The sequence below is a fragment of the Chroicocephalus ridibundus genome, chromosome 8 (assembly GCF_963924245.1).
Source record: "Chroicocephalus ridibundus chromosome 8, bChrRid1.1, whole genome shotgun sequence".
Taxonomy (NCBI): Eukaryota; Metazoa; Chordata; class Aves; order Charadriiformes; family Laridae; genus Chroicocephalus; species Chroicocephalus ridibundus.
In genome coordinates this window covers 23,906,239-23,929,304 of record NC_086291.1, presented here as the reverse complement: position 1 = coordinate 23,929,304, position 23,066 = coordinate 23,906,239, and the positions used below count along the sequence as shown (strand labels likewise).

General features: G+C 40.9%; 1 protein-coding gene across 12 annotated transcripts in view; it reads right to left on the bottom strand.

Moving 5' to 3' along the window:
- The window catches only part of NTNG1 (netrin G1), a 158,806-nt gene that overhangs the window by 57,435 nt on the left and 78,305 nt on the right, over positions 1–23,066 (bottom strand). For all 12 annotated transcript variants that reach the window (XM_063344164.1, XM_063344175.1, XM_063344171.1 and 9 more), the window contains exon 4: positions 3,989–4,161. In XM_063344164.1, the coding sequence (XP_063200234.1) occupies positions 3,989–4,161 (173 nt within the window). The remainder of the gene's footprint in view (positions 1–3,988; positions 4,162–23,066) is intronic.

Genomic DNA, 23,066 nt, shown 5'->3' with positions numbered 1-23,066 from the left:
TTCATTTATACAACTATTTTAAGCTATATCTTATTTAAGCACACTCATATAAGAAACTCCTTCAAATCCATTTAAAATTTTAAATATTTTGGTCTTAGATGGAAAGGTTAGACTCCGAAAATTGGAAGAAGGAAGAGTATCAAAGGGACATTGTATTACGGGATTATAAAAAGTGTCACCAGGGAATTAAAGTAATACAAGGGAAGTTTAGGGTCAAACCAGGTAAGTTAATTTTATTAAGATGTTCCAGCGACTATTTACAGAATTCACGCCTGAAAAGGAGAGTATAATGCTAGGGCTGCGTTGCTGACCACACAATGGTGATGGTGACATAAATGCAACACAGTCTAAGTGGAATTACACTGGCTGTGCAGACAGTTTACACAATAATGCAAAATTTCATATTCTGCAGCACGCGTGGCATTAAATCAGGAAGTGACAAAAGAAACGAAGCTTTTACATACCATAAATGATTGCTGCTTCTAGCAAGTAATCAGACAACCCACAAAATGAGAAGCTGATTTAGTTGTAAGTAGTACATAGGACCCGATTCAAAAAGTAGTTACCAGAGAACCACTTCTGAACTGAAAGTCAACTTACTTGTTGAGAAGGAAAAGAAAAAAAAATATTCCACTGCAGTAATATTTATCTTTCAGAGAGTGAGCAGATAAAACCAAGAAAGTTAGTTAAAAGAAAAATGAAAAGAGCAGCTAAAAAGATTTAATGCACATAGTGTGGACCCAGGCTAGAGAGAAAGTGTATGAGACACTCAGAATAATCATATATAACCCATCAATTAAAAAAAAATAAATATAAAAATCAACTATGTTATAAATACATGAAACCAACATCCAACCCAAAACAGCAGAATGAGGAAGATTTTGGAAAGGCACGCTTCAAAAATGTAAGTCATAGAATCATAGAATGGTTCGGGTTGGAAGGGACCTTAAAGATCATCTAGTTCCCACCCCCTGCCCTGGGCAGGGACACCTCCCACTAGACCAGGCTGCTCAAAGCCCCATCCGGCCTGGCCTTGAACAAGTCATCTCAATAGAGAAGAGAGGGGAAAAAAAAGCACAAAATCGGTCAAGTTAAATATAAACCACAGTATTTTGAGAATCAACTGGCTACAGACATAAAAGTTAATAATTCTTTTTTGTTAAAATAACCACACTAAAAGCAGAAGGCCTCCCAGAGAGATGATTGGGTAGATAGGCAATCAAGGTAAAAAGGACTGAATACTAAATTAATGGTTTTCACTGATGTTCCCAACAAAGAAGGTTAGAGAGATTCTCACAGTCTGAGGAACTTTCTTAATGTCTATCATCATCTGAACGTGTTTTAGAAGACATAAGTAATATCAAACAATAAGAATTGCCACAAAGTGATCACCCAAACAGTGTTTTAAAGGAACTCAAATATGACATTTCTGAAGTACTGTAACATTTAACCCGTCACTTATGTCAGCCTTGATGCCAGAAGAAATGTTGTAACAGTCTTTAAAAAAGGACTCAAGGGCTGATAACAAAATATAAAGCAGACACATTTTTGTGCCACTGTAAAAGATCCGTGTTCTTCTCATGTCTAGAATATCACAAGTAGTTTTAGCCTCACCAAATAAAAAAAATGACATCATAGAACCTGAAGAAAGCAAGAAAGCACAGATGACCAGCGATGTGGCACGGTTTTATGTATGGTAAGATTAAATAGATTAGGATTCACCTTTTAGAAAATGGATTGGAGGAGTGGACATGTCAAGTCTGTATAATCATAAATGGTATAACGGATGTAAATAGGGATGCATTATATTCTCTTTCTTCGTATCTTAGGAGGTACAGACTTAACCAAATAAAAACATTTAAAGCAAACAAAAGGAAATACCTTTTGCTTATTGTATCTTTAAAATGTAAAATGTATTGCCATAAGATGTCACTGAGATCAGGCTTATGACAACTGAGTCTCTCTCTTTCCTCTCAGCAGCTAGGAACCACTGCAGGTGTGATGGAGGGGCCAGCTCAGAAACCCAGTTTATTGCCAGCAATCGGGAAGGCAAAGAAGAAATCCTTCTACATTCGCCATACTTCTTCCTGTTTGCCATGAATTCCTGCTGCTGATCACTGCTGAAGTCAGGATTTGAGGGTAAGTGGGGCATTTGTCAGCTCAAACAAAGTTACGGTTTCGTGATGCTATCATAATAATAGTAATAATAATAATAATAGAAAAATCAGAAAAGACTGCCTATTATTTGCAAAAGGTTTTGATTTTTGATGGAACTGTATATCTGATGGAATTTAATAATGTTGAAAGTTGTTTTAACAAGCTTCAGGCATCCTTTCGGTGGGTGCTAATTCCGCTGTTCCGTCTGGTGTGTGCTCAACTGATTGGAAATGATGTAACTGACATAGCAAGCTGCATTTAGAAAGATCCCGGTTTTCATCATGTTCAGATGTATCTTGTCCCTAGTTTTGATGATTGCTGGGGTAGCAACTGCATTTTTTATATATATATATAAAATTTTAAAATGTATATACGTGCATACATATGTATGTATGTGTGTATATGTATATATATGTAAAATATATAAATAAAACCAACCTGATAAATCTCACCATTTTTTCTGAGCATAGCTTTTAAGTATTAATTCTGTGAGCCACACTCACTTTTTATAACATGCGAAAAAGTGAATACTCTTACAAAATGTTTTTCCCCCACCTTTTGGAAGTTCATTTTTTTCTGCTCCGTAAGGATTTTATCATAATTTTATGCCCCCACACTTCACGGTTTGTTAGTTGGTCTATTACTCTCACATTTAACTTGATAAGGTCCTGCTTCCTATGATATTCATTTTTGAGTTTTGATTCTTCACAGCTGCTGCTTTGAAGTCTTAGATAACATTCTGAGCAGCGCACATTGCTTCTGGTTTTAAACTTTTCATTCAATTCAACTGCAGCACGTAGCTCTATTTCTCCCAAATAACTTTTCAGTAAATTGTTATATTCTAATATTCTAAAATGAATGTTTTGCTTTTAATCAGGGCAAAACTGTGGACTCTTTTTTTAAAAGAAGCTCGTAACTTCTGTCAGAAGGTTTGGTGATTTATCCTCATCTTCTTCAATCCTTTCTTCAAAGAGTTTTAAGTCTGTTACTCAGTTCAGGAGGAGTCTGAATCACCGTGTATTTCAAACACGCACGAAAGGAAGAACTGCTGCTCGTACTTGTCTCCGCGCCCTCTCTTTCAGCACCATGTTCTTTTTGGCCCAATCCTGCCCAGCACCAGGACACGCAGCTGTCACTAACTTCCTGTGGATCATATGAAAGGGTGCTGGAATAGCGAGTATGTGTGTTGTTGAATGGCTGTTAGCTGGAAACAAGCACATGTAAAAACTCGGGTTTTACCCTTGCTCTCCCCTCACAACACTTACAGTGAGCTAAAAGAGCGCATGTGAATCTGGACTGCAGGGCAACATCAGGCACAAACTTCCTTTATCAACCTTTAGATTTTTACTTACTAATTGCAAAAATTTGCCTGAGATTGTTTTAATTTCCTTAAATGGACAAAAAATGAGCAAGGACCTCATCTCACGTGTTGAGCGGAGGTTTTGAATCTGGAGGTAATAAGGATGTCTGACTGGAGAGCTGAGGGCGTTGCGGCTGGAGCAGTACTGTAGATATTCCCACTGCTTTCTCTCCTCCGCGGGTACTTTTTATGTGAAGGATCCTCATTTTTTTTCATTCCCTAGCCCTTCCTGTGCAGTGTCCAGGGATTTGTGTCTGGATACAAACATGCAGTTCTCATGCAAGTTATTTACAACCATGTGAGAGCACGGATATGTGTACTTACAATTAACACAATTTGACACCTTGTCAAATTACACGCACCGGGTCATAAGGAAATAACAAACTTTTGCCAGCGTTAACCTTCCTTCAGAGTCACGATACGGGGCAGAATTGTAATAATGAAATATCCTTATTATACAGAACTACTTACAGATATTAGCAGTGCCCTTAGGTATAGGCAGATAAGAACCAGGGCTCCACGGTCGGCCCTGGTAATTCTTCTTGCATTTTCCACAGTCTGGGCCAGTTGTGTTATGCTCACATTCACAAAGTAGTCTTTTGTTTTCTTCTTTACAGCCAGTAGCGTGAAGGTTGCACTTACACCTATTTTTAAAAGGCAAAAATAAAAAAAAGTGAGATATTATTTAGTAGTGAGTTTAAGTTCAGATTAAGTCTTAGTAAAGCATGTTCTATGGCAATCGCTCTATTTCTGTGTGTTGTGCCTGTATTACTGTTTTAGCCTGTTTTACAAGACATCCCTCAAGTAGCATCTTGTAATATCTTCAGCTCACACAGGTCTAAAAGCAGTAATTTCACCAAGACTCCAAGATGCTGAATCTTTTCTTGTTTTCACTAACGCAGCTCCACTGAGATCAACTAAATTATTCATAATTTTCACTACAGACAGGTCTATAATCTTGCAAAAATTCAAGAGTTACTCACTACTCACAGGAACAAAAAAAAGTCCTCTGCTTACGTCCTTAGAGAATCTGGCCCAAATTAAGATCCAAATTAGGCCCTGGGAGTCTGAAAAAACAGACTTCAATTAAATATCCTCTGCGATGCTACACTTCAGTAGAAGGGAAGCTCATTGTAATGGTGTTTTTGCCATTCTTGTTCAGCAAGTCCTGTCTTGCTCAGAAAGGAAAATTTTTTGCCTGCTTTAATTTGATATAGTTGTTGTAGCTGAAGCTCAGAGGAGATATTTTGGTAAGCATATTTAGTTTTACTTAGGAAAGAACACCTAATTGAACCTTGCGACAAAATCATTAGCTAAACCAGATTCTGCATCTGGTCTTAGAAAGATTGTATTTTACTTAAATTCCCTTCTTTCCCTGAAACTAGGACACAGAATGGGAAGCTGATTTCGTAAACAGTAAAGTATTGTCACCTCTTTCCATCCCTTTCCAATAGATGTCAAAACTGCCTAAAATCTGTTTCTGTTTGGGGCTGGAGAGAAAACCAGTATTTAACGACCCTCTCTGTTTGTTTTCCTAATGATTGTACATCTAGTGATTTAAAGGGTTCTCATGTGGGCATTTGTCACCTGTTCCATACAGTGACCAATAATTAGAGCAAAACAACACATGGAAGGGCCCAGTGCAAATTAACAGCTGTCAAGCTGACTTCCATTTGGAAGGAATATGACCTGAAGCAACTGGCCACATACATATATATCCCCAGGGTAAAACAAGCTTGCAGTTGTCATAAGTGGCTGATGGAGAAAACCCACCAGAATCTGTAATGCAGTAGATAGTGGAGCTCTCTCCTCAAGGCTAGAAATGAGGCCGATGAAACTGCTGTTACTTGGGCAATGCTCATTCTAAAGAAAAACGGGTTCAGCACCTTTTAAATGGCGTTTACCAAAATGTATTGAATATGCTAGAAAAAAGAAAGCGTGATTCATTTTTATATCATTTCCAGAGTATTGATGCTAAAGGACTACACCAACTGTAAAGTACATTTTCAACGACTAGCCACTGCAGAACGAAAGATGCCTGTCTGGGTGTCAGTGGATGAGGTATGCCAACTTACGGAGAGACTGAGGATTTTGGTAAATGGCACTGCTATTAAGAAAAGTAACGGGTGGTTTTACTTTCCACAGGAATATGAAAATGTAAGACTCCCAAACAGGAGAGAGACACAATAATGACAAGACTGAAAAACAGAGAGAGTCACAGGAGAAAGAAGCAGGAGAGACTGTGGAGTCACTAGAATAAGTGAGAGGGGAACCGACTGGGTTTCTTTCAAGGGGAGATTTCTGTTTTATTGGAGGGACTCATCAGTGTCAGTGGCAGCAAACTGATCTGGGCAGGAAGAAAAAGCCAGCTGATTCCGAGGAAAAGCTGTAGTTCCTGGGGCTCTGAAAGGGTGCTGCAGACTGGTGGGGGAAAATAGATGCAGGTACATCTGCTAATTGGTGTAAATGTGCACAGCTCTTTTAATAAGCACCTGAAAGTAAAGAACGGTTGTGTCAGAAAACTTTGTGCAAAGTCTGTTTGCACTTCTTAGATGCTATATTTATCAGTGTTCCTGAAGAGATAGACTGATCCTTCCTCAATTTTGCTTGCATGGTTAAAAGCCTTGGGCGGACTCTGGCCTTCTCCATCTCCCTCTGCTTCTACCCACTCCTGTCCCATCCCTCTTCGTATATATACTAAACATATGCATATATGTATGGATGTGCATATGCATACATGAACAATTCCCATACATTCTCATGCATATTGATTTCCTTTTATTTGCCACATTCCCTGGCTCCACTGTGATCCACCTCTTCATAACGTTGCCTCCTCCTTTTCCTTATTTCCCAGGCGAGAGAGCACGGACAGCATGGATTAGCCTGTTCTGGTGCCTGGTTTTTTAATTTCTTGGGGCAAGATTGCTGTGGAGGAAGTGCTGCTCAGCCCAGAGCTGTGGCATCATGCCACGGCAGCTGTTCTGTGGCCCGCACGGCAGGGCCCACGCCGGGCAGCAGTGGGCAGGGTTTCTGCAGAAGGCATCTTCTGCCATTCCAGCCACCGAGCTCCGGCAGACAAAGGAAAACTACAGATTTTGGAGGTCTGTGTTTGTACCAAATACGGGCAGGTTTTCACAAAAACAGTAAAATGCATTTTCTTGTGGAAGTAGCTGGGGACCTTCTGTCAAATTTTAAAACCCTATTAACTGAGATTTAAAACAATCAGCCCTCATATGGGCATTCAGAACAAACACACACAAAACAGACAATTTAGGGACATCTTAGCCACTTAGCTTCCTAAATGAAGGAATTGCTAAATGGCTCTTCCTGCCCTAAACCGGTAGAATAATCACAGATACATTCAATCAATGCCTCTCTGCAAATTAACTTATTTGGATGTTTTATATGTATTTTTGAAAACCTTCCCAGCAGAATCCCTCAGAATGCTGCCTTCTCCCTTAAAAGAAAATTCCAAATAATACTATGTTTAAGAGAAAGGAGAGCAAACTTTCTATTATTATTTCCAATTAAAAACAAAAAAACAACAAAACCCCAAACCAACCACCTCCCACCAAAAAAACAGCAATGGGGAAGGGAGAGAGGTGTAGCCTTCTAGGAGTATCATTTAAAGTGAATGAGAGAAAGCAACAAATTTGATCACTGAAAAAAATAAAGGACTGACCTAAAACCTTTGTGGGCAGCGAATAGACGGTCAAAACCTAACATTTACAACTGAGCAAAAAAAAGAGCCGACAATGATGAATAATCCTAAAACCCCTCAGAATAATGCAAATTTAGCTGTGTACAATTTACAAGGAGAAGAAAGGAAGGAACAAATGTGGTCACTGTGGTTTTCTACAAGACTAGCTAAAGATCAAAGATCAAGTTAAAAAAATACATCTACATTAAAAAGTCAAATGTGGAGTGCATGAGAGCTAGTTAAAGTGGGCACAAAAAGAAATGTTTAAAAAAACCCCAACAACCAACACCCAAACCACAAAAGGTCAGACAATGTGTGCCAAAAAGCATTACCTTTGCCTTCTTAGTGTACAGGCAACATAAAAGTTCGGTTTGGTTTATGATTATTAGTGTTACACGAGCACAAAAAAAATGTGTAGATTAATGAAATCTGAAGAGATTAAACTGGAGTTCTTGGTGTCAGTAACTATACGTAGGGAGCAACAGAGCAGAAGCAGAGGCAGCAAAAGACATTCAGAAGACTGAATCACAGAGGCTCTGATTCTCCTCTCACTTGCACCAATTTTTTGCTGAGGTCACTTCACAGATCTCAGAGAGATTAATCATGATTTCCACAGCAAATCAAGGACGTAGCTGAATACTGAATGAGTGTAAAATGCATGTTTGGAGGGTACCGTGTCTGGGGAAAAACATACCAAATTCTATGCTGTATGTGGAGAGACATTTTTACTGAAACAGGGAAATAACACTTTGTCTACTTCTGATTTTTTAGGAAGGCTGCACTAGGAACTGGGGAATTGGTCCCAGGGACCTCATCAGAGTGTATGTATGGACAACCTCAGAGACTTCCGCACAGAAGAGAAATGCCTGTTGTGCTTGAGGGACAGACTTCTCTGGCTGAATGAAAGAGGTAAATGTGCGTAGCGAGGCTGAGAGATGACTAGAGTACAATAAAAAGCTACTTCTACTTGCGGGATAAGCAGTAAGGAAAATGGAAATATTTAAGGTTACAGAAAGAAGACTATTTAGGTAAAAGCACCATCCAGACAGACCACGAAAGAACCACTCTTGTGATGAGATATACTGGACTGTGAGCAGTGTGAAAGCAAAGCAGCAGAGCCTGGGCCTTAGGCATTTCAGATAACTGTGAATCAGGTGAGCACCCCTGAGCTGGGAGCTGACTTGGGCTCCTATCGGATCACTGTCAGGATGTGGACATCAGCTTCCTATGGAAACCTGCCCAAGTTGAAAGTCCTTCATCTGCCTCGTCTCTTCAAGGAAGATTACCTTTCTTTTCTGCTCCAGAGGTAAGGAAATATTTTGTTTCCTTATGTGAATATGCATGATGTTAAATTATTACTGAAAATCTTAGGTACCATTTGTAATTTCTTTAAACACTTGTTTTGAAAGTCTGTTCCTGTTAGTGCTTTATATCTGAGATAGTAACAAAAGGCTTAATTAGATTTACATACAAAGCACATTAAACACAAAACCACATGAGAAGAACGTAGCCACTTTGGCTGCATGTATAAGAATGGAGAAGTTCTGAAAACCTAAAAAACTGCTTCTGCATCCCGTGTACTGAGTTTCAGATTACAATATTTCATGCCTATATAGTTTCCTGAAATCCAAAGAAAAAAGTCAAAGTGCTTCAGGAGGTATTACGTACACACGCCCAGAAATGCAATTACTAGGCAGCAGTGGGTGGGGAGCAGCTGCCTGGCACATCGAGTGGGTTTGCATGTGTACTGAGAAGGGATGATTGAGGGAGCCGTAATAAGTAGGGCAGGTTTGAGAACACGGGGTAAGGTATGGCAAATGGAAGGGGATGTGTGCTGCAGCCTTTGCACTGCACGGGCAAACAGCCGAAGGGGAAAATCCCGTGTAAGGATAAAGCAAATGTTAAGGGCAAAGTGCAGTTCTGAGACAGAGTATATGCTCACCATAAATGGCATGGCTGAGGTCTAATGATTTGTACATCTTTACAAAGAATGTCTGAAGACCATGATTATAAATATAGAATCACAGAATGGTTCGGGTTGGAAGGGACCTTAGAGATCATCTAGTTCCCAACCCCTGCCATAGGCAGGGACACCTCCCACTAGACCAGGTGGCTGAAAGCCTCATCCAGCCTGGCCTTGAACACTTCCAGGGACAGGGCATCCACAGCTTCCCTGGGCAACCTGTTCCAGTGCCTCACAACCCGCACAGTAAAGAATTTCTTCCTAATATCTGATCTAAATCTACCCTCTCTCAACTTGAGGCCGTTACCCTGTGTCCTATCATTACACTCCCTGATAAAGAGTCCCTCCCCATCCTTCCTGTAGGCAGCACCTTCAGGTACTGGGAGGCCGCTATAAGGTCTCCCTGGAGCCTTCTCTTCTCCAGGCTGAACAACCCCAACTCTCTCAGCCTGTCCTCATAGCATAGATGCTCCAGCCCTCAGATCATCTTTGTGGCCCTCTGCTGGACCCATTCCAACAGGTCCGTGTCCTTCTTGTGCTGAGGACTCCAGAGCTGGATGCAGTGCTCCAGGTGGGCTCTCACCAGAGCAGAGCAGAGGGGCAGAATCACCTCCCTCGACCTGCTGGCCATGCTTCTTTTGATGCAGCCCAGGATGCGGTTGGCTTTCTGAGCTGCAAGTGCGCATTGCCTGCTCATGTTGAGCTTCTCGTCCACCAGCTGCCCCCAAGTCCTTCTCCTCAGGGCTGCTCTCAAGACATGCTCCGCCCAGCCTGTATTTGTGCCTGGGATTGCCATCAACAACTCCATGAGGAATTAGGTTACATACGGGGAGCTGCAGGTCTCGAAACAGCTTTCTACCTGAAGGGAACGGTTGTCTGCCTGTTATATATCTGGTGACAGTTTTTCCAGACCTTTTTTTTGTTGATGACTGTGGGAGCGGTGCTGTCAGTGCTGAGCTTGTGAAAGCGAACGCCATGTCCCCACAACACTTGTCTGCATTTGGAAACTTCCATCCTGATGTTCCCACAGCTCAGCTGATATCCATCTTTCCAGTTCAACCTGCAAGGACTCGTCCCGCTAAGCAGCCTGGTTACAGCACACGCAAGAACACATTTCCCTCCAACGTGCAAATTCAATTTTGAATCACGGGAGATTGATACTGCTGTCCAACGTTATAAACTCTAATTGTGTGGGAGAACAAATTTGTTTTTCTGACCGCTCATCTTTGACAGACTCATTATTTTGTCATAAAGCAATTGAAGTGATATTTTTGGCAGTTAGGTGAGGCGCAGGAAGCACTCTGGTGTGCTGAAGGAGCAGGGCTGTTGTAGTGGGAGCAGGAGCCCCCAGCCGGCTGCGTTCCTCTCAGACTCGATTTACATACAGACAAGTGACATTAAAATGCTGTAAATACCAGGAAGGTAATTGCTAATAGCGTGCTGGTGCTCTTGCATGTGAGTGCCAACCAACAGACTGGGGGTTACATGAGGGGATCGTTTCTGTTGAAGAGATCATTCATGAGAAAGAAAGGCAAGAGAAGCTCTTTGATATATTTTTAACAACTAGCCATATGTTCCTCTCTTTGGATCATTCTAGGTCATCGTGAAAGTTTAGAAAATCAACTTAAAACCAACTCGTAAGCCCTGTGCATGGACTCTTTGCTCTCACATGCCACGTGTCAGCACTCTGCTCCCAGGTAAGCAAAGCCCAAGCTTGCAGAGGAGTTGGCGTGTTTGCGCTTCACATTACTGCCCACACAACGTGGTGCACACACAATGTAAAATACCATCCTCGCAGATTTAATTAGGCATTTTAAATCACTGTTAGCAATGTTAGGAGCCTTAGTCAGCTCCCCAGTGCTAGCAACTACCTCCAGCACCTTGTTACAGTTGTCCTAAAGGACTTGGCTGTGTTTAGCATGACATCAAACATGTTAAGGCTGTCATCTACATTATGCCTCTCAAGCTTTCTAATGACCTTGAGGCAGCTTCACCACTGAGATTTAGTTTTCTAATATAATGTAGACGAAGATGAAAATCCCACGTTGCAAATACATTTAAAGTGATATCTCAACCATGAAGGAGGAAGAGATGTAGGTTGAGAAAGCGAAAGTTAAAATACAAGCACCTTTAAAATATACCATGAAATCTTTGGGATAAAACCAGCTTTGCATTTGAATAATTAATTTCTCAGGTTTTGCATCTTAATATTTTATTTTATTTTTAATTTTTTTTGGCACTTCATGAGACAAATTCATCATAACTTGAGAAACTGTCTGTACAGGTAAGTGACAAAACTCTTGTACCATTGAGTGTACAAGATAAACATCATGAAAATACTTAGGTAAGTCTGTTTTTCCTTTAAATCTCTCTAACAAGTGGAACATCTTTTCACAGAGGCTCCAGCCCCAGAAACACCACATGTCTGCTGAATATTATTATTCATTATATCATAGGACTTTTCCATGTCATGTCAAAAAACCAAAGTATGCTGGTCCTTAGCCTAATTTCCAAAGCTTAATAGATGTCTACACAGCTTCACTATTGAAGCCGATTTTGTGGGGATGAAAACAAGTATAAAGGACACTATTGTGAAGAAATAAAATGATTGCTGGCCAATTTATTTCTGCGAGGACGGAACAGACAGTGAGAACACACACATAAAAGAGGTAACAAGATAATTACTGCAATCTAGGCTACCAGTGCTCACTGCAGGCACTACCCATCTGAGGAAGTTCTGAGCTAAAAGAGTCAGAAAAACTAAGGACAGTTGGCAATCAGAAAATGGCATGGGTTGCTGGCTGCAAGTAGGTCTGCTGAACAAATGCTCCAGCTCACATGAAGCAGAAAAGTCAACTGTGGTTTTTATTCAGTATTTTTTGAGCCATTTGACTACCTCGGGTCCACGCTGCTGTACAGAATCCAGGTCCAAAAAAGGCGCTACATATTTTTCTGGAAGGTACGAATAAGACCCCTGTGGTCTGCTGGTGAAATGTAGCCACTGTAGTGAGAGTAATGAAATGTGAGTGCTTTCTTTCATTTGCTTATTTCTGGAAATGCATTTGGTCACCAGCCCTTTTCCCTGTCCCTTTCCCTGAATTTATCTAATACATCATAATCTCCCACTGAAAAAAAAAAAAAGATTCCTTTGTGGAGTGGGGCTACATCAATAATGAAGGATAAAAAAATTCAATAATAACAAATATAACTTTGTATAGGTAGTTATACTATTCTTTCATTTGCAAAGCAAGGACTAATGTTGGATCAGGCTTTTAAGCTTCTTAAATCTGTAAGTAGCTTTGTGGCTAGAAAAGAAGTTTAACCTGCGCTGAGTAATCCTGCTGCACCTTAGTACCTTAGAATCCAGAGATTTACAGAAGCCTCTTCAACCTTATTCTTTACTGTTTAGTTTTCGCTGCTAAATTTGGGAGGAAATTGAATTAGATTCCCACAGGCGGTATGGAAAATTGGGGAAAATAGCTTCTTACTCTCCCTCAGCTGAATATAGCATATCTAGTGGGGAACAGCAAAACCCAGGCACAGAGAGCATGTTTGCTTTGCTTTCTCAGTGGCCTACTTCCAAGCAGTCTGGAGACCTTGAAATTAAAAAAGAAAACAAAGTCCAAAAGGGCAGCATAATTCCCTTTCCCACAGGAGTGAGGACTTTCCAAGACTGCCAGAAAGCATGCAGGGCATGGAATTGCGCGTTGTTTGCGCTAAGCCAGCCCAACCAGAGTACACAAGCGCTAAATTAACATAAGATTTATTGCCTTCACATGCTAGTAAACATTTCTGTATATTCTGATTATTTAAATGGAACTACTGCCAAGTTAAATGCTGGTCAATACGAACAAGAACTACAGGATCGCTACTGATCGATTTCTATCTCAACCCGTTCCTGATTAGTACATCATCTGACAGATGCACACTGCCTTCCTTTTGAAGGCAAATGGTAGTTGGGCAGCTCCTTTGAGCTTCCCCGCTCCCTTCCCCCTTTCAGACAGAGGGCCACAAGCGACCTTACTTTGCCAAATAAACTGTAAATGTTTCCAAAATGCAGTAGTTTACTAGATGACATCCTTCCAAACAAACAGAGGCAACTCAAAATGTTTACAGGCTAGATCAGCAACACTCAGAACTCCAACATGGAAAGGAGGAGGCAGTAACCCATTAAACCTCTTACAAAAACCTCAGTAGTTAAGCATTTGAAACTGTTCTGATTTCTTGGCTAGATAAAAAATGTTGCAGACCAACAGATCTGAAAATTTTCAGACTTACTTCGGTCTCTGAGGTCCAAAGTCCAAGAATAATCCAACGATGCTTATACCTAGTAGAACAGAACGGCTAATTCTGAGTCTGAGTTATTTCAGTTTACCTCGTTAAAAAATACCTATTCTTAATACGAAATACTTAGATACATCTAGCCAAGTGCAATGGCCAAATGCTTTTTCTAATTTTTATTTCACATTCTTTAAGTGTTAAAGCTGAAATAAACGTCTGAAAATAGAGCTGCTGTTAGCTGCTGTGGAGAACTAACTTCCATCCCCTTCTCAAATATTCATTTTTGCTTTTTCTTCAGAGATATTAGTTTTCATGGAAATGTGTCAATAAAGAGAGTGGCTATAAAATCTGCTAGAGTTTGCCAGCAGCATGTTCCGCAAATAATTTCACCCGTGAACACAGTTTGCCAGATTCTTAGCTGATGTAAATCCATCTGGCTCCACTAGAATCAATGAAATTATGTTAGTTCACACTGTCTGAAATGTGGCCTAATTTATTTCCAGCTTTCATTCATATTATCCTAGGCTCGGTGGCTGTATTTTGAGATAATGGCAGATAATCTTTTTATCATTTTAAATGGCAGGCCCGAGACCTTGAACAAGCATGAGATGGAAATTGGGCATCAGTGGAGGATAAGGAGCCCAGGCGTGATGTGCTTTTAGGGACATGACTGCTGAGAAGGTAGGATGCTGGTATTTTACCTTGTTCACATGCGTCTGTTTTGCTCTAATCTTTAACTTTAGGAAGCTTTTATTATCTACTTGAAGGATGCCAAAACTGGGGACCATGGCAGTCGTGTCTCTCCCAAAGAGGAAGCCAAATCTCTTGCTAAGGTGAAGATGAACAATGACCTTTTTTTCCAGTGCTACCAACTGATCATTTAACACTAGTGATTATTTCGGTAGGTTCCCAGACTACCACTGAAGAATGGAGAAAAAGCAGATGTAAACTCTAAGTATGTCATTGTTACAATTAGTCCCTCTTTTCCCTTCTCTCCCACCGGAAATTTCCCTTATTTCTCACTGGAATCACTTGGTGTCACCTACTAATTTGCTGTACTTCACGCAACGATCAGTCTCTTGCACACGTTGATGGGATGGGAGATGGGATGCACATCTGTTGCAGAGCTGCTACAGAGTTTAGGTGTTCTGAGCTGCCATGACATATCACATGTGTTTTAATTGGTTTGTTCTAAATATCAAGAAAACCAGGAGAGGGTAAAACCCCAAACATCTCCTCAGCTGCTTAGGCTGTTCTACGCCAGAGAGAGAAGGGCTGCTGGGACAAGAATGCAGTTCTCCCTCCACCAGCTGGACTAACGCAATCTGTTTGGCAGTACCCTGTCACTGTCTGTCTGATGGTGCAAAAAAGTTAAGGAGCATGCTGGCTGAGATCTGGCTACTGCTCATTGACATCAGGATGTTAAGGAAGCAGAGTTTTTGTTTTTAAACAAAATTTTAAATTTGTTTTAAATTTAAATGTGTAAAAACAAAAAAAAATTTAAATATTTTTTTTGCTGCTGCCCAACATCCTGCTTAGCCAGCCTTAGTTTGCTATCCATCCTTCGGGCAGAAGTCATTATCAGCAAGTCAATACATATCAGCAGATACCCCAGACACACCTTCTATTTTAATCACTATAACACCACCAGGCAGAACTTAACCACCACATCACAGCAATTGTAAAAGTCTGTACCACAACCTGCTACATCGTTAAGAACGTGACATGCAAAGCTCAGAGGAGAGGGCCAGCAATACATCACTGCAAAGGTTCATAACTTACAAATTTAAAAAGGAAATTTAAAAAGCCTTTAGGAGTCACCGTTTCTTCTCTTTTCTCTTATCTCCCAATACAAATCTGCACATTAGGTTTGAAATTCCTGGCATTGTGTTAATGTGCATCACCACTTTTAAGTTTATTGAGAGACCGATTTTTCTGGGTTTAATTTAATTAATACCAGTCTTACATCTGCTCAGCAGCAATCCCGAGAAAGCTGCTCTGAGATGCTAGCGATTACACCAAACTTCCTGTCTTTATTTGTAAGTAGTATTTCACAGTATCAGCTGCCAGCTGGTACCCTGAATTCTTTTTCCCAGCACAACACTGAAAAGGAACAATTTGTTGTGTGGGAGGTCTAAAATTGTGGTCATTAAATTACCATCCAAGTGGACATGCTTACAATACCATTCAAAAACGTTACTTAACTCTCTGCAATGGGAAAAATTTTATTCTTGCATGTGGAGATAGCCCAAGTGAGCTGTTACAAATTTGTGTCCACGATTAATGTTGGACAGACCTGGCCGAAGAAGAAATATCTTTACTTTAAGCTTAGAGAAAGACTCAGGATGTAGCACCTATTGTGTCACAGTAGGGATTAAAGTATTTTCATGAGCCATTGTCAGGGGAGCAGCATTTCTGCAATGTGAGAAACAAGCAAGGTTAATTTCATACTGATTACAGTAACTTTTTGAGGACTATAATAGAGAAAAGCAGCATAAAAATAATCCGTGGTGCGCGCAGAATTCGACACCAGGGAAACCAGTTCTGTGAAGCAGTGCATCTGCTGCTCTTTTTCAAAAGATTTTAAAGCATTTCTGTTTAAGAGACCTCCTATGGACTTATTTAAAGGCTCGAATGTGCCCCTAGTAGTTCCTGCTGCAGGGACGGTGTATACCGAAGAGCTGGGTATAATGGGTTGCCTCCAAGGGAGAGAAAACATGCCTTGTGCTACCCTGAGCAGTACTCCTGGGAGGAGCAGTCGATGTAAGCCCCAGGTCAGTGCAGGAGCATGCCACCGCTGCTGTCCTCACTGGGCGTCCCTTTGCAGTTGGCGAGGACCAGGCCCCGTGCAACCACAGCAGCCCTTTGGGCAGGAGCCGTCCACAGAGGCACAGGAGAGGTACAGAACAGCCCACCCCACACACCTCTGCTCTTGGACACCAGCTTTCCCTTGAGAAAGTGAGACCTCTGATAGCTTTAACGCAATGACTAGCTCGGTCCTGCTCCTCCTGCAGTCAGTAACAAGTCCGAGCATCAGGATTTAGTGAGGAACCTTCTCCCCTGCTCATCCTCCGGTAGGTATCTGCTTCGATCAGCTCTGCTTTTAAGCCCTCTTGTTAAGTTTATGTCTGTGGGTGAGAGGATTTTACACATCAAACAAAGCCTTGAGGAGACTTCCACCTCCCTTCCAAACACAGACGCCAGGGAAAGGTTTGTTTCCAAGAAGAAATTGAGTCATCATTCAGAGAAAAGCAAATGCAGAGCAGAATAATTTACGGAGGTTCTCTAACCCTGTCGGAGTGGCTGGTTCAACCCAACTCATGGTGGCTCCTCCAAAACAGTGGCTGGAGCCATGCGGGACATGCCAGGGAAGTGGAGTCGGAGCAATGGTAGGAGACAGCAGGAAAGCTTTGGGCAAGTTGATCAGGAGACCCCACTTTTTACCTCCCTTTGAAAACCGCCAGAAAGAAGGCAGACTTTTCTTCAAAGAGCAAAGGAATATCGAACATATCCTTGGGGTTTTTTGCTACATATTTTGGATACTTTTTGCTCTAGGTGTACCACCAAATATGCACAACCAGCAATAAAACACACATATAGAACAAAGGCTGAGTTCTCTTGAAGTTAAGTTCTGTTAATACAGTTACACACAACCTCATGGTCCCTGAAAAGCCCAGGTCTTAAGTACTTTAAAAAGACACGTACTTCAAAATAGATTTCCTTTTATCTTATCCTTTTATAGGAGACGTGGGGGGGAAAAGGTAAAGAACTGTTGATAAAAGCACACTCTAATTTCACACACCAATATCACCATGAGATGCCTAGGCATTCACTGGACATTTAGGAAAACCATTGGGATAAGCGAGGGCGTAACAGAAATGTAATTCAGGTTGCTCTCTGTTGAGAATCCGGACATGAAAACCTTTGGCGTAGGATTTACTGGCCTGTCCTCTTGGCAGTTATTTTTAAATGATAAATATGTAAAATATTTTTGAATTGTGAATACACAGCCTAGCCCAAAACACTAACACTAGATTCTGAGAACTAGCTTAATATTCCTCTTTCCAGGTTTATACCTTGCTCCTTGTCTGCACTGAAGCTGCTGCCCAAGAATCATCGCTGCAACCACTCTGAAGGGCACCTTTTTCCTGCTGTTCCTCCCAGGGTGTTGCCGTTCTGCTGGGTATCGCTGGTATTACTTCTAGGTGTTGCCTGAGTTTTAAGGACTTGGAATCACGTCTCTCCCTCTGCAGCGCTGCTGTCGTTACCAGAAAAGAGAGAAGCACTGGGAGGTTGCGGGTTGCCATCGTTCTCTGCCGGGTCCCGACGGCACCTCCGTTTGGTGCTTCTCATAAAGGCTGAGGAGAAGCACGTACTTACTACGAGGGCAGGTTAATTGGTCTCTTTTTGAAAAATCATCTTGCTGAACTTGAACTTTAGGGATAATTATAAGGTAAAAGGCAGCTATGTTCTTTTCTGGAGTGTGCTCCAAAGTATTAATGAATAAGCTATCAAAGTTGAGGGTGCATAAAGAGCCATTCAGAGTGAATGACGCTGACTAAATATTTCCAAAGTGGTTTTGTTCTGGTGTTTTCTTGTGTTTCATTAGGGTTGATTTTCAAAATGCTTAGGCCTCCATCTAAGCCTCCGTCTAAAATAATTGGGAACTGGCTTCTTCTTATCAAAACAGATACTGCAAATCCACTTTAAAATATATAGATCTTTTTTTGTTTCTCTTTTTTCCTTTTTCTCTTTCAGTTTTTCATCCCGATTGGAGGTCATAATTTGAAAGAGAAAACTGAGAAAACTGAACAGATCGTTTCTCATTGTTTATCATGCTAGCCTCAATTTTTTAACTTTTAAATTCCATACAATATAAGCTGCTTGTCACAGAATAATCCCCTCTGGAATTATTCTGATAAGAATTATTTGCCAGTAGAGCCGTGCGAATAATTGATTTTTCAGTTCGCTGGCTGAACTGAAAAAAACTGGGGGGAAAAATCTTTTGTGTCAAATGAAATGTGTAGTTTTATTTTCAGGTTTTAAATCCCTTTTTAGAAATTATTTTTGACAATTTTTTGAACAAAAATATTTCCAAAGGAAAACTAGTGCCTTTTTTGAATTTTCAAAAATATTAGTCAAAGGTATTTATTAATGTGGGTTGAATTCTGAAGACACTTTCAGCCATCCCTGATAGAAGTTTATTCTGTGAATAATTTATACTTCAAAAATACTAATCCTTTCTCCTGAAGAAAACTAGATGGAAAGTGAGTGGTTTGTGTCTGTGCACAGTGTTTGAAGTATGCCAAAAGCAACTTAGCATCCTTCAGCTAACTTAGAAACTGAAAAAGGGCTATTGCGTCATCTTATCGCTAGCCCTGCTGGTATAATAACACAGCCCAATGGAAGCATTTGCTGGGGATAATTTTTAATGGTTCAGGAAATAAAGTTCTAACTGTATTTTTTCTTTTTAACTTGGGAAAACAATTTTTCTTTCACCTCCTGTATTTCAGTTGGTGACTTCATATAGAGAAAGCTTGTCTTCTTTTTTGAAAAATACCATATAACTACTGTTTAATTATAGATACTACTTATTGTTATCTTGAAGCCATTATATTGACTAGATTCTGCCTTATGTTTTATTAAGGTCAGTGGAATTACACAAAGATGGGAAAATTACAAATGCTCTTTAGTATTAGAAAGCTTGAGATATAGATGATATCACGGGTCAAATTTACTGGCCTTTTACCGAAGAAAAATCTGAATGTAGTAAATTAATAGATGGTCTGCGGGTATGGCTCCTAATGGATGACCCGGTCCTCTCCGAGGTGGGTGACCAGAGCTTGGCAGTCCTACTCACTTGTCAGATGCAGCGGGAAAGGAGCTCTTAGACCTCCGATGGGGAAAGGGCGAGGAGACCTGGCTTCTGGCATTGGCCTTGGAGCAGCGAGCAGGAGACACATATAGACATGCACGTACGCCTGCCCGTCGCAGTACCACCAACACTCACTGGTTTTCCCCCAGTGCCGAAACAGGTCTGCCACTGGGTTTAGTACTTGCCCTAGCCCCAAACTCTCGTGACATGGGACAGGAGACTTTGTGTACGTCTTTGTGAAATGGGGTTGACGATACTGCTTTGATATTGTTCCGTAAGTTTAACTGACAATGGACTGGTAGTTTCAAAGCAAAGTCTTAAGATTCTGACCTAGGGTCAGGCTAGAATAAAATAGTGATTGCTTTTGGCCTTTGAGTGCACTGAAACATGTATTTTTCATGTTTGTTTTTAACAAGTACTGGGTAAATCAAAGGATGCTCAGACAGAGGCTAGAGCTGAGCTGCACTGTCCACCGAGGGGTCGGGAACATGTTTTTGTTGTCTATGAAAACAGACATGCTGGGAGGTCAAATTTGATCCAGTGACTATAATATTCTATGTACCAGAAGAACTAAACAACTTCATTTATATTTCAAATGTTTCAAATCAATACTTCCCTTCATATTCTGTGACCCCCACCAGGAAACTCTTATAACGGAAAATTTAAGGAATAGATTGCAAGTTATGAATAATGTAAGGATGTCATAGGGGAAAGCAAATTGTGAAATACTGCTGACAAAAACAATCAGTACATGTTTATACTGAAGAACAAACTTTTGCAATTCCATCTTGCATAATATAGCTTTTAAAATCCTATACAAACTTCTCAGTTTTCCTTGAAATGTCAAGCAGGCTTCCTCAGCCTCAAACTCCAATGGAAAATGTACAGGCTGTTTCTGTTCTCAATTGATGTTTGAGCTAATCTGGAAGTAAAATGTATGCATATATATATAAAAAATAAATATAATACATAGCTCTATGAACAATACTAGAGAACTAACAGATGCAGGTAAAGAAAGACCCTACATTTGGAATAACAAAGAAAAGAGGTCGTTAATACCGGGATGTCTAGCGGCATCTATTTCTCAAGCAGCAGCTTATTACAAGGAAGAGATCTAGCAAGGCTGGACAGGATCCTGTTCAGGGCATAGACAGTCAGATGGTGAACAACCACTCCCTTGAATTAAAGCATTCTTCAGGGCATGGATCTCGTGTGTTTGCACACTGACAGAGTTGCCATCCACTGAAAAGGAGGGATCTCTCCTGAAGACCTGATGAGTAGGAAGAGACAAGGTGCCCCAAGAGAATCTAACAAGACCTCTTGCATGACACAGAGCTTTATCCTTAATGAACTTGGGCCTAATTATCAGAAGCCTCCTGAATTATGCAAATAAAAAAACAAGAAGAAAAGGTTAGCAGCCACTTTATTAGGAAGTATTTTTGTAAGTAATACTTCTGGGGATGAAGGAGTTAGTGTTTGTGTCTTGTTTTAGTGCTGTTCTCTCTCGGACACCGGGAGAGCTGCAGAGAAGAAGGACGGAGACAGCTCCACTGGGATTTAGGATGGTGCCCACAGCAGTCATGACCTTCTGACCTCGCCATTACTGCTCATTGTCTTTCCTCTTCTATTCTCATGCCTGCTCAGCATCTCCTCCTGTCGACCTATGCAAGCCAGGAAGGGAGCATTACACAAGGACTCAGAGGTGTCCCCAGATCTTGTTAAAGCTGGTCTCTGCTTTCACATTGGGCAGAAAGCCTCAGGAGAGGAAAAGGGCAGAACTTTGTGGATTTTCTGCTAGATACAGATTTATCATGATATACAGCAAATTGACTGAACTAAATGACTTAGTGGCCATATAATCATATCACAAAGGGAACAAGCTGCTGGCACCTGTCCAAGCTTCTTGTAACAAAAGTTGAATGTAGCTTTCAAAATACAACATTTTTATTCCTTTTTTTTTTTCCTATGCAAATCAGTCCTGTGTTTCATCTCAGTTTTACCCCTTCATTATAATCTCTGGGTTTTCAGGTGCTGACATACCTCTGAAGATAAAGAACTTGAAAAAATAAGGAAAAAAAAAAGGTCCGTAAGAGGCTTCTCTTGAGATGGATGTACTGCAGGCTGCGAACTCCAGTAACACCCGTGACAAAACAGCTGCCCCCCTCTCAGTGTTACTGGCACCCGCTCCTGCAGCTGGGAGGCAGGACAAGTGTCCTGGGCTGCTGCCTGCCACTCTCTTGGGATGAAGTCTCCCCTACGCCTCATGGCAATTCTTTCCCTGTCCTGTTTGCCTAATGTAGTTATAGCAGCTGAATTTTCAAATCTGGTTTCATATGAGGATATAAGAAAAGTACACACTTTACGTGTTAGGACTTAAGGGGAGAGAAGCTCCTGTATACAGGGCATTGAGACCGGACTTTATGTTCCATTAATGGTGTGTGCATTGCAGCAATATTTGGACAACACTCCAAAAGGCCTCTCCTGTTACAGCCTACACTCATCCCATTTTAAATTGCAGAACCTTTTCTCTAGGAGTAAGCCCTTTTTTTGGTGGTCATAGTACGTGCAAGAGATTTTTCAAAAGTCCTGGTACAATAAAACACAGTCAAAATTTACAAAATCCCCAATTTTTTTCCAAGTGCCAGCACTAAACCACCTTTAGGTGGTTTCATTTTAAATGCCAAATGCCTCTAAAAATCTAACGTGATGCTGTCTGTATGAAGCCTTTAGAGGATATGCACCTCCCCTCCACAACTCACGGGCAAGCTGAATGTCAGCCACACGCTAATTGTGCCCTTGTCTGGCAAAACCTGGGTAACCTGGGTATGACTGTACAGTGAGGAAACCAACGACCTATTGTAAAAGTATATACTTCACTGGCTTTCGGAATCAAGACACAGAACCCTTTGTCATTCTGGCGGTATCGCTCTCTTGCATCTCTCCTATTTAAAGCATGTATATTTTATGAAGCATTAACAGACAAACAAACAAATGTACAGACCACAAAATCCAAAGTCTGCATTAGTCTCCAAAAGCAGCCATTGGAATGAAGAGAGATTTCAGAATCTGATCTCTCAATATAGTGACTCTGTATCTGTAAAAAACAAAAGTCCAGATGTATATTTTAAGACATCAAGGCTAAAACATGGATATATGTACATGTCAGGACTAAGGCTGTTGCTGTCATCCACCTGAAAGGACAAATCTCGGAAAGAATCCCCACGTTGAGGGTTACTTCTGCAGTGACTAACTGATCAACCTGATGAGAAGGTAAAATGATGCAAACTGGTTTGGGTGTGTAAGGATTCTACACTGTTGAAACTTTCTTTCAAGATAGGTACAGTAGAGGAGAAATTAAATGTTATTTTACTTTTCCCTATTCCTTGCATCCAGCTGTTTCTCCACTCTCCATTAACCATTAAGGAAAAAAACAAATGGAAAAGGGGGATGAAACCCCCCCGTTTTTTTCTTCCAGATCTAGCTTGTGGATTGGGTTAAACATTTTCACTAGCAGAATATTAGCAGTTAATGACGCTCAGATTGTTTGATCTTTAGCTCATTAATAACTGTAACACACCATTCGGGAAACACAGCTTCCCATCTTTTAATTCTTCTCCTGTGTTACAGAGGGGAAGGAGCTGCCCTTGCTGGCAGACTGCAATTCCTACGGGACTCAAGTGATTAAAAATGTAACTGGCTCCTTGCTGTTCTGCCGTCCTGCTGGAAGAAT